Source organism: Aythya ferina, assembly GCF_964211825.1.
Source record: "Aythya ferina genome assembly, chromosome: 32".
NCBI classification, from domain to species: domain Eukaryota; kingdom Metazoa; phylum Chordata; class Aves; order Anseriformes; family Anatidae; genus Aythya; species Aythya ferina.
The window spans coordinates 1667208-1681092 of record NC_140329.1 but is presented as its reverse complement, the minus strand read 5'-3'; the positions used below and the strand labels follow the sequence as shown (position 1 = coordinate 1681092).

At 62.6% G+C, this 13885-nt stretch overlaps 1 protein-coding gene and 2 long non-coding RNA genes across 3 annotated transcripts in view; all 3 read left to right on the top strand.

The window, feature by feature from the left end:
- LOC311425621 (ubiquitin-like modifier-activating enzyme 1) overlaps window positions 1-13784 on the top strand; it is a gene marked incomplete at its 5' end in the record, with an annotated part of 21041 nt that extends 7257 nt beyond the window's left edge. Inside the window, 9 exons of the mRNA XM_084501562.1 lie at window positions 3-73; window positions 2698-2772; window positions 4078-4267; window positions 6125-6213; window positions 6301-6393; window positions 7516-7707; window positions 9168-9269; window positions 9753-9853; window positions 13411-13784. Coding sequence (XP_084357688.1) covers window positions 3-73; window positions 2698-2772; window positions 4078-4267; window positions 6125-6213; window positions 6301-6393; window positions 7516-7707; window positions 9168-9269; window positions 9753-9853; window positions 13411-13546 — 1049 coding nt within the window. The 3' untranslated portion in view covers window positions 13547-13784. The remainder of the gene's footprint in view (window positions 1-2; window positions 74-2697; window positions 2773-4077; window positions 4268-6124; window positions 6214-6300; window positions 6394-7515; window positions 7708-9167; window positions 9270-9752; window positions 9854-13410) is intronic.
- LOC311425640 lies at window positions 5007-6115 on the top strand. The gene is made up of 3 exons (XR_014686383.1): window positions 5007-5113; window positions 5153-5316; window positions 5523-6115. It is a non-coding gene; the product is annotated as an uncharacterized lncRNA (long non-coding RNA).
- LOC311425641 lies at window positions 6778-7514 on the top strand. Its single transcript, XR_014686384.1, has 2 exons — window positions 6778-7030; window positions 7089-7514. It is a non-coding gene; the product is annotated as an uncharacterized lncRNA (long non-coding RNA).
- Window positions 13785-13885: the final 101 nt, after the last annotated feature.

The following is a 13885-nucleotide window of genomic DNA, read 5'->3' as shown; positions in this document are numbered from 1 at the left end:
GGCCTGCCGCCACTGGCACCGCCAGTACAGCAACAACATCCGGCAGCTGCTGCACAACTTCCCCCCGGGGCAGGTACGGGGCACCGGGGGCATTGGGGTCAACGGGGTCATTGGGGTCATTGGGGTCAACAGGGACATTGGGGACATTGAGGTCATTGGGGGTGTTGGGGTCATTGGGGTCAATGGGGACATTGGGGTCATCAGGAGTATTGGGGTCATTAGGGACATTGAGGTCATTGGGGTCATTGGGGTCAATGGGGTCATTGGGGTCATCAGGGGGATTGGGGTCAATGGAGTCATTGGGGGCGTTGGGGTCAATGGGGTCATTGGGGTCATTGAGGTCATTGGGGTCAATGGGGACATCAGGGTCAATGGGGACATCGAGGTCATTGGGGACATTGGGGTCGTTGGGGTCATCAGGGGTATTGGGGTCAATGGGGTCATTGGGGTAAGCAACAACATCTGGCAGCTGCTGCACAACTTCCCCCCGGGGCAGGTACGGGGCACCGGGGGCATTGGGGTCAACGGGGTCATTGGGGTCATTGGGGTCAACAGGGACATTGGGGACATTGAGGTCATTGGGGGTGTTGGGGTCATTGGGGTCAATGGGGACATTGGGGTCATCAGGAGTATTGGGGTCATTAGGGACATTGAGGTCATTGGGGTCATTGGGGTCAATGGGGTCATTGGGGTCATCAGGGGGATTGGGGTCAATGGAGTCATTGGGGGCGTTGGGGTCAATGGGGTCATTGGGGTCATTGAGGTCATTGGGGTCAATGGGGACATCAGGGTCAATGGGGACATCGAGGTCATTGGGGACATTGGGGTCGTTGGGGTCATCAGGGGTATTGGGGTCAATGGGGTCATTGGGGTAAGCAACAACATCTGGCAGCTGCTGCACAACTTCCCCCCGGGGCAGGTACGGGGTTGGGGTCAGTGGGGTCAACGGGGTCAATGGGGTCATCAGGGGGATTGGGGACATTGGGGTCATTGGGGGTGTTGGGGACATTTAGGTCATCTGGGGTATTGAGGTCATTGGGATCAATGGGGACATTGGGGTCATCAGGAGTATTGGGGTCATTAGGGACATTGAGGTCATTGGGGTCAATGGGGACATTGGGGTCATTGTTGTCATTGGGGGCGTTGGGGTCAATGGGGACATTGAGGTCATTGGGGTCAATGGGGACATTGGGATCAATGGGGTCATTGGGGTCAATGGGGTCATTGGGGTCAATGGGGACATCGGGGGGATTGGGGTCATTGGGGACATTGGGGGCGTTGGGGTCAATGGGGACATTGGGGTCATTGGGGGTGTTGGGGTCATTGGGGACATTGAGGTCATTGGGGTCAATGGGGACATTGGGGTCAATGGGGACATTGGGGTCATTGGGGCTGTTGGGGACATTGGGGTCATTGGGGGCGTTGGGGTCATTTGGGACATTGGGGTCATCCGGGGTATTGAGGTCATTGGGGTCAATGGGGAAATCAAGGACAATGGGGTCATCAGGGGGATTGGGGTCAATGGGGTCATTGGGGGCGTTGGGGTCATTGGGGACATTGGGGTCATTGGGGTCAATGGGGACATTGGGGTCATTGGGGGCGTTGGGGACATTGGGGTCATTGGGGTCAATGGGGACATTGGGGTCATCGGGGGCGTTGGGGTCATTGGGGTCATCGGGGGGATTGGGGTCAATAGGGGCATTGGGGTCATTGAGGTCATTGGGGGTGTTGGGGTCATTGGGGTCATTAGGGTCAGTGGGGTCATTGGGGTCAGTAGGGTCACCCAGGGTATTGGGGTCATTGGGGTCAATGGGGACATTGGGGTCATTGGGGTCAGTGATGGCATCAGGGACATTGGGGTCCTTGGGGTCACCGAGAGTATTGGGGACATTGGGCCATTTTGGGCTGTTTTGGGCTGTTTTGGGGTGTTTGGGGCCATTTTGGGGTGGCCGGGGACCGCTTTGGGGTATTTGGGATCATTTTCGGGTGCCCAGGGGCCGCGTTGGGGTATTGGGTGAAATTTGGGGGTGTTTGGGTCCGTTTAGGGGCGTTTGGGGCTGTTTTGGGGTGTTTGGGGCTGTTTTGGGGTGTCAGGTGGCCCTTTTGGGGTGTTGGGGTCATTTGGGATTTTTTGGGGCCGTTTGGTTGCCTGGGGGGCATTTTGGGGTGTTTGGGGCCATTTGGGGGCGGTTTTGGGGTGTTTGGGGCTGTTTTGGGGTGTTTGGGGCCATTTTGGGGTGGTTTTGGGGTGTTTGGGGCCATTTTGGGGTGGTTTTGGGGTGTTGGGACCATTTTGGGATGTTTGGGGCCGTTTTCTTGCCCGGAAGCCATTTTGGGGTGTTTGGGGCCATTTTGGGGCATTTTTGGGGTGTTTTGGGGTGGTTTTGGGGTGTTTGGGGCCATTTTGGGGCGGTTTTGGGGTGTTTGGGGCTGTTTTGGGGTGTTTGGGGCTGTTTTGGGATGCCTGGTGGCCCTTTTGGGGTGTTCAGGACTGTTTTGGGGTGTTTGGGGTGGTTTTGGGGTGTTGGGACCATTTTGGGGTGTTTGGGGCCGTTTGGTTGCCCGGGAGCCATTTTGGGGTGTTTGGGGCCATTTTGGGGCATTTTTGGGGTGTTTTGGGGTGTTTTTGGGGTGTTTGGGGCCATTTTGGGGCGGTTTTGGGGTTTTTGGGGTGCTGACACCACGGTGCCCCCGCAGAAGACCAATTCGGGGACCCTCTTCTGGTCGGGGCCCAAGCGCTGCCCCCACCCCCTCGTCTTCGACCCCGACAACGTGAGTGGGGGCACCCATGGGTGCTGGGGGGAGGGGGCACCTTCGGGTGCCATGGCAAGGCCTTTGGGTGGTGCCACCACCCTTGGGTGCCACCCCATGACCCTTGGGTGCCACCCCATGACCCTTGGGTGCCATCCACCCCCATTGGGCGCCATCCCACCACCCTTGGGTGCCACCCCATGACCCTTGGATGCCATCCCTTGAACCTTGGGTGCTCTCCACCCCCATTGGGTGCCACCCCAAGACCCTTGGGTGCCATCCCATGACCTTTGGGTGCCATCCCGACACCCTTGGGTGCCACCCCAAGACCCTTGGGTGCCATCCACCCCTGTTGGGTGCCATCCCAGCACCCTTGGGTGCCATCCCATGACCCTTGGGTGCCATCCCAGCACCCTTGGGTGCCACCCCATGACCCTTGGGTGCCATCCACCCCCATTGGGTGCCACCCTATGACCCTTGGGTACCACCCATCTCCCTTGGGCACCATCCCAACACCCTTGGGCACCATCCTCCCCCATTGGGTGCCACCCCAAGACCCTTGGGTGCCATCCCATGACCCTTGGGTGCCATCCACCCCCATTGGGCGCCATCCCAGCACCCTTGGGTGCCAACCCATGACACTTGGGCACCATCCAAACCACTTGGGTGCCATCTACCCCCATTGGGTGCCACCCCAAGACCCTTGGGTGCCATCCACCCCCTTTGGGCGCCATCCCAGCACCCTTGGGTGCCACCCCATGACCCTTGGGCACCACCCCATGACTGTTTGGCGCCACACAACTCCTTTGGGTGCCACCCATCTCCCTTGGGTGCCACCCCAACACCCTTGGGTGCCATCCACCCCCATTGGGCGCCATCCCAGCACCCTTGGGTGCCAACCCATGACACTTGGGCACCATCCAAACCACTTGGGTGCCATCTACCCCCATTGGGTGCCACCCCAAGACCCTTGGGTGCCATCCACCCCCGTTGGGCGCCATCCCAGCACCCTTGGGTGCCACCCCATGACCCTTGGGCGCCACCCCATGACTGTTTGGCGCCACACAACCCCTTTGGGTGCCACCCATCTCCCTTGGGTGCCACCCCAAGACCCTTGGGTGCCATCCACCCCCATTGGCCACCACCCCAGCACCCTTGGGTGCCACCCCATGACCCTTAAGCGCCACCCACCTCCCTTGGCCACCACCCCACCCCCCTTGGGCGCCACCCCGTGACCCTTGGGCACCCCCCACCCCCTCCCCCGCCTCCCCACCTTTCCCCTTACCCCTCCCCGCCTCACCCGCCGCCACCCTTGGGTGCCCCCAGCCCCTGCACCTGGACTACGTGATGGCGGCCGCCAACCTCTTCGCCCAGAGCTACGGCATCGCGGGCTCGCGGGACCGGGCGGCGGTGGCCGAGCTCCTGCGCCACGTCCGCGTCCCCCCCTTCGCCCCCAAGGCCGGGGTGCGCATCCACGTCTCCGACCAGGAGCTGCAGAGCGCCGCCGCCGCCCTGGGTGGGTGCCGGGAGCACCCATGGGTGCCGGGAGGGCCAGGGGAGGGGGTTCAAGGCTTCGGGGGTTGGGTTTTGGGGCGGTTGTGGGTGCCGGAGGGGAGGTGGGGAGGGTGGGGGGAATGGGGTCGGGGGGGGTGGGGGGCACCCTTGGGTGCTGGGTTGGGTGGGGGAAGGGGTTTGGGCACCCATGGGTGCTAGGAGGCAGGAGATAAGGATCTAGGGCACCCATGGGTGCTATGGGCAGGAGGTGGGGGTTGGGGCACCCATGGGTGCTGTGGGGCTGGAGGTGTGGAGTTGGGGACCCATGGGTGCTGTGGGGTAGGAGATACGGATTTAGGGCACCCATGGGTGCTGTGGGGCTGGAGATACAGGTTTAGGGCACCCATGGGTGCCAGAAGGCTGGACATAGGAGTTTGGGCACCCATGAGTGCTGGGGAGCAGGAGATGAGGATCTAGGGCACCCATGGGTGCTAGGAGGCAGGAGATAGGGGTTGGGGCACCCATGGGTGCTGTGGGGCTGGAGGTGTGGAGTTGGGGCACCCATGGGTGCTGTGGGGCTGGAGGTGTGGAGTTGGGCACCCATGGGTGCCGGGAGGGCGACGGGAGGGGGTTGAGGGCTTCGGGGGTTGGGTTTTGGGGCGGCCGGGGGTGCCGGAGGGGAGGTGGGAAGGGTGGGGGGAATGGGGTCGGGGGGATTGGGGGGCACCCTTGGGTGCTGGGGGGGTGGGGGAAGGGCTTTAGGGAGCCCATGGGTGCTAGGAGGCAGGAGATAAGGATCTAGGGCACCCATGGGTGCTATGGGCAGGAGGTGGGGGTTGGGGCACCCATGGGTGCTGTGGGGCTGGAGGTGTGGAGTTGGGGACCCATGGGTGCTGTGGGGTAGGAGATACAGGTTTAGGGCACCCATGGGTGCCAGAAGGCTGGACATAGGAGTTTGGGCACCCATGAGTGCTGGGGAGCAGGAGATAAGGATCTAGGGCACCCATGGGTGCTATGGGCAGGAGATAGGGGTTGGGGCACCCATGGGTGCTGTGGGGCTGGAGGTGTGGAGTTGGGCACCCATGGGTGCCGGGAGGGCGAGGGGAGGGGGTTGAGGGCTTCGGGGGTTGGGTTTTGGGGCGGCTGTGGGTGCCGGAGGGGAGGTGGGAAGGGTGGGGGGAATGGGGTTGGGGGGGGTGGGGGGCACCCTTGGGTGCTGGGGGGGTGGGGGGTTGGGTTTAGGGCACCCATGGGTGCCAGAAGGCTGGACATAGGAGTTTGGGCACCCATGGGTGCTATGGGGCAGGAGATAAGGATCTAGGGCACCCATGGGTGCTATGGGGCAGGAGATAGGAGTTTGGGCACCCATGGGTGCTATGAACTAGGAGATAGGGGTTGGGGTACCAATGGGTGCTGTGGGGCTGGAGGTATGGAGTTGGGCACCCATGGGTGCTGTGGGGCTGGAGATACAGGTTTAGGGCACCCATGGGTGTTACGAGGCAGGCCATAGGAGTTTGGGCACCCATGGGTGCTATGAACTGGGAGATGGGGGGTTGGGGCACCCATGGGTGCTGTGGGGTTGGAGATAAGGTTCTGTAGCACCTATGGGTGCTATGGGGCAGGAGACGAGTTCATAGCACCCATGGGTGCAGTGGAACAGGAGATCCAGGTTAGCAGCACCCATGGGTGCTCTGGGACGGGACTCCACGGGTTCGTAGCACCCCTGGGTGCCACGGGCCAGGAGTCCCACAGGTGCAGTGGGGCAGCAGACCACGGGCGCGGGACCCCCGGGGGTTGGGGTGGCGTGTGTGTGGCTGCGGGCGTTGCGGGGGCACCCTTGGGTGCTGCTGTCCCATGGGTGCCCCCCCCGTCCCCGCAGACGACGGGCGGCTGGAGGAGCTCAAGGCCTCGCTGCCCAGCCCCGAGGAGCTGCCCGGCTTCCGCATGTACCCCATCGACTTCGAGAAGGTGGGTGCCGCCCCTCCCCCGCCCCCCAGCACCCATGGGTGCTCCTCCTCACCCCCCCCACCCATGGGTGCCGCCCCCCCCCCCCAGGACGACGACACCAACTTCCACATGGATTTCATCGTCGCCGCCTCCAACCTGCGGGCCGAGAACTACGACATCCCGCCGGCCGACCGGCACAAGGTGGGTGCCAAGGGGCACCCATGGGTGCTAGGGGGGTCCTATGGGTGCTGCGGGGGTCCTGGGGGTGCTATAGGGGTCTCAGAGGTGCTGGGGAGTCCCGGGGGTGCTGTGGGAGTCCTGTGGGTGCCATAAAGGGACCTTATGGGTGCTGTGGGGGTCCTATGGGTGCTGGGAGGTCCCATGGGTGCTGTAGGGTTCCTGTGGGTGCTGGGAGGTCCTATGGGTGCTGGGGGGGTCCCATGGGTGCTATGGGGTCCAAAGGGGGTCCTATGGGTGCTGTGGGGGTCCTGTGGGTGCTGGGAGGTCCCATGGGTGCTATGGGGTCCTCTGGGTGCTGTGAGGGCCCTATGGGTGCTATAGGAGTCTTATAGGTGTTGGGAGGTCCTATGGGTGCTGGGGGGTCCTGTGGGTGCTATAGGGGTCCTACAGGTGCTATGGGGTCCCTGTGGGTGCTGTAGGGTCTTAAGGGTGCTCTAGGGTCCATATGGGTGCTCTAGGGTCCTTATGGGCGCTATAGGATCCCTATGGGTGCTATAGGGTCCTTTTGGGTGCTATAGGTTCTCTATGGGTGCTGTAAGCTCCCAGTGGGTGCTATAGGGTCCCTAGGGATGCTATAGGGTCTTATGGGTGCTATAGGGTCCCAGTGGGTGCTATAGGGTCCCTATGGATGCTATAGGGACTTATGGGTGCTGTAGGGTCTTATGGGTGCTATAGGGTCCCAGTGGGTACTATAGGGTCCCAGTGGGTGCTGTACGGTCCCTGTGGGTGCTATAGGGTCCTTTTGGGTGCTGTGGGTTCTCTCTGGGTGCTATAGGGTCTCAGTGGGTGCTGTAGGGTCTATGGGTGAAATAGGGACTTATGGGTGCTGTAGGTTCTCTGTGGGTGCTGTAGGGTCCCTATGGATGCTATAGGGTCTTATGGGTGCTGTAGGTTCTTATGGGTGCTGTAGGGTCTATTTTGGGTGCTATAAGCTCCCAGTGGGTGCTGTAGGGTCCCTATGGATGCTATAGGGTCCTCACGGGTGCCGCGGGCTCCCTACAACCCCCAGATACGGGTCGGGGGGGGCCACACCCGGGTTTTGGGGTGGGGGCAGCGCTTGGTGACCCCGCTCCCCGTGCGCAGAGCAAGCTGATCGCGGGCAAGATCATCCCGGCCATCGCCACCACCACGGCGGCGGTTGTGGGGCTGGGCTGCCTGGAGCTCTACAAGCTGGTGCAGGGCCACCGGCGCCTGGCCTCCTACAAGAACGCCTTCCTCAACCTCGCCCTGCCCTTCGTCGGCTTCTCCGAGCCCCTCGCCTGTCCCCGCAACAAGGTGAGGGGGCCGGCCCCGTAGGGCTCTGCCCCATAGGGCTGTGCCCCATAGGGCTCTGCCCCATAGAGCTCTGTCCCATAGGGCTCTGTCCCATAGGGCTCTGCCCTCTAGGGCTGTGCCCCATAGAGTTCTGCCCCATAGAGCCCTGCCCCATAGAGCTCTGCCCCATAGAGCTCTGCCCCATAGAGTTCTGCCCTCTAGGGCTGTGCCCCATAGAGCCCTGCCCCATAGAGCTCTGCCCCATAGAGTTCTGTCCCATAGGGCTCTGCCTCATAGGGCTGTGCCCCATAGAGCTCTGCCCCATAGAGCTCTGCCCCATAGAGCTCTGCCCCATAGAGTTCTGTCCCATAGGGCTGTGCCCCATGGAGCTCTGCCCCATAGAGCTCTGCCCTCTAGGGCTGTGCCCCATAGAGCTCTGCCCCATAGAGCTCTGCCCTATAGGGTCCTACCCCATGGAGCTCTGCCCCATAGAGCTCTGCCCTCTAGGGCTGTGCCCCATAGAGCTCTGCCCCATAGAGCTCTGCCCCATAGGGCTCTGCCCCATAGAGCTCTGTCCCATAGAGCTCTGCCCAATAGAGCTCTGCCCTCTAGGGCTCTGCCCCATGGAGCTCTGTCCCATAGGGCTGTGCCCCATAGAGCTCTGCCCTCTAGGGCTTTGCCCTATAGAGCTCTGCCCCGTAGAGCTCTGCCCCATAGAGCTCTGCTCCATAGAGCTCTGCCCCATGGGGCCCTGCCCCATAGAGCCCTGCCCCATAGAGCTCCGCCCTATAGCGCCCTGCCCCATAGAGCCCTGCCCTATAGTGCCCTGCCCTAAAGGGCCATGCCCCACAGCGCTCTGCCCCATAGCGTCATACCCCATAGCGCCCTGCCCCATAGTGCCTTTCCCCACAGCGCCCTGCCCCATAGAGCCCTGCCCTATAGGGCCGTGCCCCATAGAGTCTTGCCCCATAGGGCACTGCCCCATAGAGTTCTGCCCCATAGAGCCCTGCCCCATAGACCTGGGGCAAGTGGTGCTGCCCTGTACGGGACTGTTGAGGCTCCCAGTGGGGTTAGGGTGCTGCCCCATAGAGCTCTGCCCCATAGAGCTCTGCCCTATAGGGTCCTACCCCATAGAGCCCTGCCCCATAGTGCCCTGCCCCATAGAGTCCTGCCCTATAGGGCTGTGCCCCATAGAGCCCTGCCCCATAGCGCCCTGCCCCATAGACCTGGGGGCAAATGGTGCTGCCCTATACGGGACTGTTGAGGCTCCCAGTGGGGTTGGGGCTCTGCCCCACAGCCCTCTGCCCCATAGCGCCCTGCCCTATAGCCCTGTGGGTTCCCCATGGGTCCCAGTGCCCCTTTTCTGAACTCCCAGTTGCCCCCATATGGATCCCAGTGCTCGCTGTGGGTCTGACCCCGATGCCGTGGGTCTGACCCCGATGCCGTGGGTCTGACCCCGATGCCGTGGGTCTGCCCCCCAGTACTACGAGGTGGAGTGGACGCTGTGGGACCGGTTCGAGGTGCAGGGGCTGCAGCCTGACGGGCAGGAGATGACGCTGCGCCAGTTCCTCGCCTACTTCAAGGTACTGGGAGCACTGGGGGGCACTGGGAGGGCAGCTGGGGGGCCGGGGAGGGGGCACTTGGGGGTCTGGGGGGGGTACTTGGGGGTCCGGGGGGGGTACTTGGGGGTCCAGGGGGGCCGTTGGGTGCCAGGGGTCTGGGGTAGGTGGGAGGTTGGGGGGGCAATTGGGGGTTTAAGGGGGCACTTGGGGGTCTGGGGGGGCACTTGGGGGTCTTTGGGTGCACTTGGGGGTCTGGGGGGATACTTGGGGTTCTGGGGGGGTACTTGGGGGTCCGGGGGGGCACTTAGGGGTCCGGGGGGGCAACAGCCGAGGGTCAGCGGGGCAGTTGGGTGCCAGGGGGCTGGGGCACTTGGGGGTCTGTGGGGGTACTTGTGGGTCTGGGGGGGGCAGTTGTGGGTCTGGGGGGGCACTTGGGGGTCCGGGGGGGCAGTTGTGGGTCCGGGGGGGCAGTTGTGGGTCTGACGCCCCCCGTGCCCCCCCCAGAAGGAGCACCGGCTGGAGATCACGATGCTGTCGCAGGGCGTCTCCATGCTCTACTCCTTCTTCATGCCGGCCGCCAAGCTGCGCGAGCGCCACGACCAGCCGTAGGGCACCCATGGGTGGGGGGGGGGCAGGGGGGCACCCATGGGTGGGGGGGGGCGGGGGGGGCACCTATGGGTGAGGGGGGTCGGGGGGGCACCTATGGGTGAGGGGGGTCAGGGGGGGCACCCATGGGTGGGGGGGGTCGGGGGGGCACCCATGGGTGGGGGGGAAAAGGGGGCACCCATGGGTGGGTGGGGACAATGGGGGGCTCCCATGGGTGGGGGGGGGGGCGGGGGAGCACCCATGGGTGGCGGGGGCACCCATGGGTTGGTGGGGACAAGGGGAGCACCCATGGGTGGGGGAAAGCAGAGCAGGGGGGACCTGGGGGTGGGGGGCACCCGTGGTTGAGGCCACCACCGGTGGGCACCGGGACCAGCACCCACCCCATAACCACGGCCCTGACCCCATAGGGACAGTCCCCGTGTCCCTAAGGCCACCACCATTGGGCGCAATGCCCAGCACCCACCCCATAGCCGTGTCCCCAGCCCTATAGGGGACGGTCCCAATGTCCATGTCAACCATCATTGACCCACCATGCCCAGCACCCACCCCATAACCACGTCCCTGGCCCTATAGGGTGACCGTCCCCATATCCAAGGCCACCATCATTGGCCACCATGACCAGGATTAACCCCATAGCCATGACCCCAACCCCATAGGGTGACCGTCCCCATGTCCAACCCCACCACTGTTGACCACTATGCCCAGAATCAACCCCATAGCCCTGTCCCTGACCCCATAGGGTGACCCTCCCCATATCCAAGCCCCCCACCATGACCACCACGTTGAGAAACCCACCCCATAACCATGTCCCTGACCCTATAGGGTGACTGTCCCCATGTCTATGGCCACCATTGTTGGTCATGGGGATCAGAACCCACCCCATAACCACGGCCCTGACCCCATAGGGTGACCGTCCCCATATCCAAGCCCCCCACCATTGACCACATTGAGAAACCCACCCCATAACCATGTCCCTGACCCCATAGGGTGACTGTCCCCATATCCAAGCCCACCATTGTTGGCCACCATGCCCACAACCAACCCCATAGCCATGTCCCTGACCCCAAATACGACAGTCCCCATGTCCCTAAAGCCACCATCATTGGTTGCCATGACCAGAACCCACCCCATAGCCATGTCCCTGACCCCATAGGGTGACAGTCCCCATATCCAAGCCCACCACCGTTGGCCAACATGCCCACAACCCACCCCATAACCACATCCCTGACCCCGTAGGGTGACCCTCCCCATATCCCTAAGCCCACCATGCCCAGCACCCACCCCATAGCCATGTCCCCGACCCCATAGGGTGTCCATCCCCATATCCAAGCCCACCATCGTTGGCCACCATGCCCAGGATCAACCCCATAGCCATGACCCCAACCCCATAGGGTGACTGTCCCCATATCCAAGCCCACCATGCCCAGCACCCACCCCATAACCACGTCCCTGACCCCATAGGGTGACTGTCCCCATATCCAACCCTACCATCGTTGACCACCATGCCCAGCACCCACCCCATAACCACGTCCTTGACCCCATAGGGTGACCCTCCCCATATCCCTAAGCCCACCATGCCCAGCATCCACCCCATAGCCATGACCCCAACCCCATAGGTTGACCATCCCCATGTCCACGTCAACCATCATTGACCACCAAGCCCAGAACCCACCCCATAGCCGTGCCCCTGACCCCATAGGGTGACCATCCCCATATCCAACCCCACCATCGTTGGCCACCATGACCATCACCCACCCCATAACCACATCCTTGACCCTGTAGGGTGACTGTCCCCATATCCAAGCCCACCATGCCCAGCACCCACCCCATAGTCATGACCCCAACCCCATAGGGTGACTGTCCCCATATCCAAGCCCCCCACCATTGGCCACCATGCCCAGCACCCACCCCATAACCACATCCTTGACCCCATAGGTTGACCCTCCCCATATCCAAGCCCACCATGACCAGGATCAACCCCATAGCCATGTCCTTGACCCCAAATACAAGAGTCCCCATGTCCCTAAGGCCACCATCATCAGTTGCCATGACCAGAACCCACCCCATAACCACGTCCTTGACCCTATAGGGTGACCCTCCCCATATCCAAGCCCACCACCAACCCCATAACCACGTCCCTGACCCCATAGGGTGACTGTCCCCATATCCAACCCTACCATCGTTGACCACCATGCCCAGCACCCACCCCATAACCACGTCCTTGACCCCATAGGGTGACCCTCCCCATATCCAAGCCCCCCACCATTGACCACCACGTTGAGAAACCCACCCCATAGCCATGTCCCCGACCCTATAGGGGATGGTCCCAATGTCCATGTCAACCATCATTGACCCACCAAGCCCACAACCCACCCCATAGCCGCGTCCCTGACCCCATAGGGTGACCGTCCCCATATCCAACCCCACCACTGTTGACCACTATGCCCAGAATCAACCCCATAGCCCTGTCCTTGACCCTATAGGGCGTCTGTCCCCATATCCAAGCCCACCACCGTTGGCCACCATGCCCACAACCAACCCCATAGCCATGTCCTTGACCCCAAATACGACAGTCCCCATGTCCCTAAGGCCACCGTCATTGGCCACCATGACCAGAATCAACCCCATAGCCACATCCCTGACCCTATAGGATGACCGTCCCCATATCCAAGCCCCCCACCATTGACCACCACATTGAGAAACCCACCCCATAGCCATGTCCCTGACCCTATAGGGTGACCCTCCCCATATCCCTAAGCCCACCATGCTCACAATCAACCCCATAGCCATGACCCCAACCCCATAGGGTGACCGTCCCCATGTCCACGTCAACCATCATTGACCACCAAGCCCACAACCCACCCCATAGCTGTGTCCCTGACCCCATAGGGTGACCCTCTCCATATCCAAGCCCACAACCAACCCCATAACCACATCCCTGACCCCAAATACGACAGTCCCCATGTCCCTAAGGCCACCATCACTGGTTGCCATGCCCAGCACCCACCCCATAACCACATCCTTGACCCTATAGGGTGACCGTCCCCATATCCAAGCCCACAACCAACCCCATAGCCACGTCCCTGACCCCATAGGGTGACCCTCCCCATATCCCTAAGCCCACCATGCCCAGCACCCACCCCATAGCCATGTCCCTGACCCTATAGGGTGACCCTCCCCATATCCAAGCCCACCACCGTTGGCCACCATGCCCAGGATCAACCCCATAGTCATGACCCCAACCCCATAGGGTGACCCTCCCCATATCCAAGCCCACAACCATTGACCACCACGTTGAGAAACCCACCCCATAACCACGTCCCTGACTCTATAGGGTGACTGTCCCCATATCCCAGCCCACAACCCACCCCATAACCACATCCTTGACCCCGTAGGGTGACCCTCCCTACATCCCTAAGCCCACCATGCCCAGCACCCACCCCATAACCACATCCCCGACCCCATAGGGTGACTGTCCCCATATCCCCTCCCCCACCCCATATCCCCTCCCCCACCCCATATCCCCTCCCCCACCCCATATCCCCTCCCCCCCTAGGATGACGGAGATCGTGGCGCGGGTGTCGAAGAAGAAGGTTGGTCGCCACGTCAAGGCGCTGGTGTTCGAGCTGTGCTGCAACGACGACAGCGACGCCGACATCGAGGTGCCCTACGTGCGCTACGCCATCCGCTAAGCCCCGCCCCCCCGGGGGGCGGGCCCCCGCACGGACACGCCCACCCCCACCCCACCCACACACCCGCCGGCCCCGCCCCCTTTTCCCCCTCGCTCGGCCCCGCCCCCTTTTCCTTCTTTAGTCGTCGTTTGGTGTCTCGGCCCCGCCCCCTCCTCCTCCTCCTCCCCCCTCCCCTTCCGGGCTGTGGAGGGGGCGGGGCTTGCAGGGGGGCTCCGCCCAATAAATAGAGAGGTTGGCAGGCGGCGGCGGTGTGATTGGTGGGGGGGGGGGGAAGGGGGAGGGGCCAAGAGGGGGAGGGGGGGGTGGATGTGGGATATGGGGGAGGGGCGAAGGTTGGGG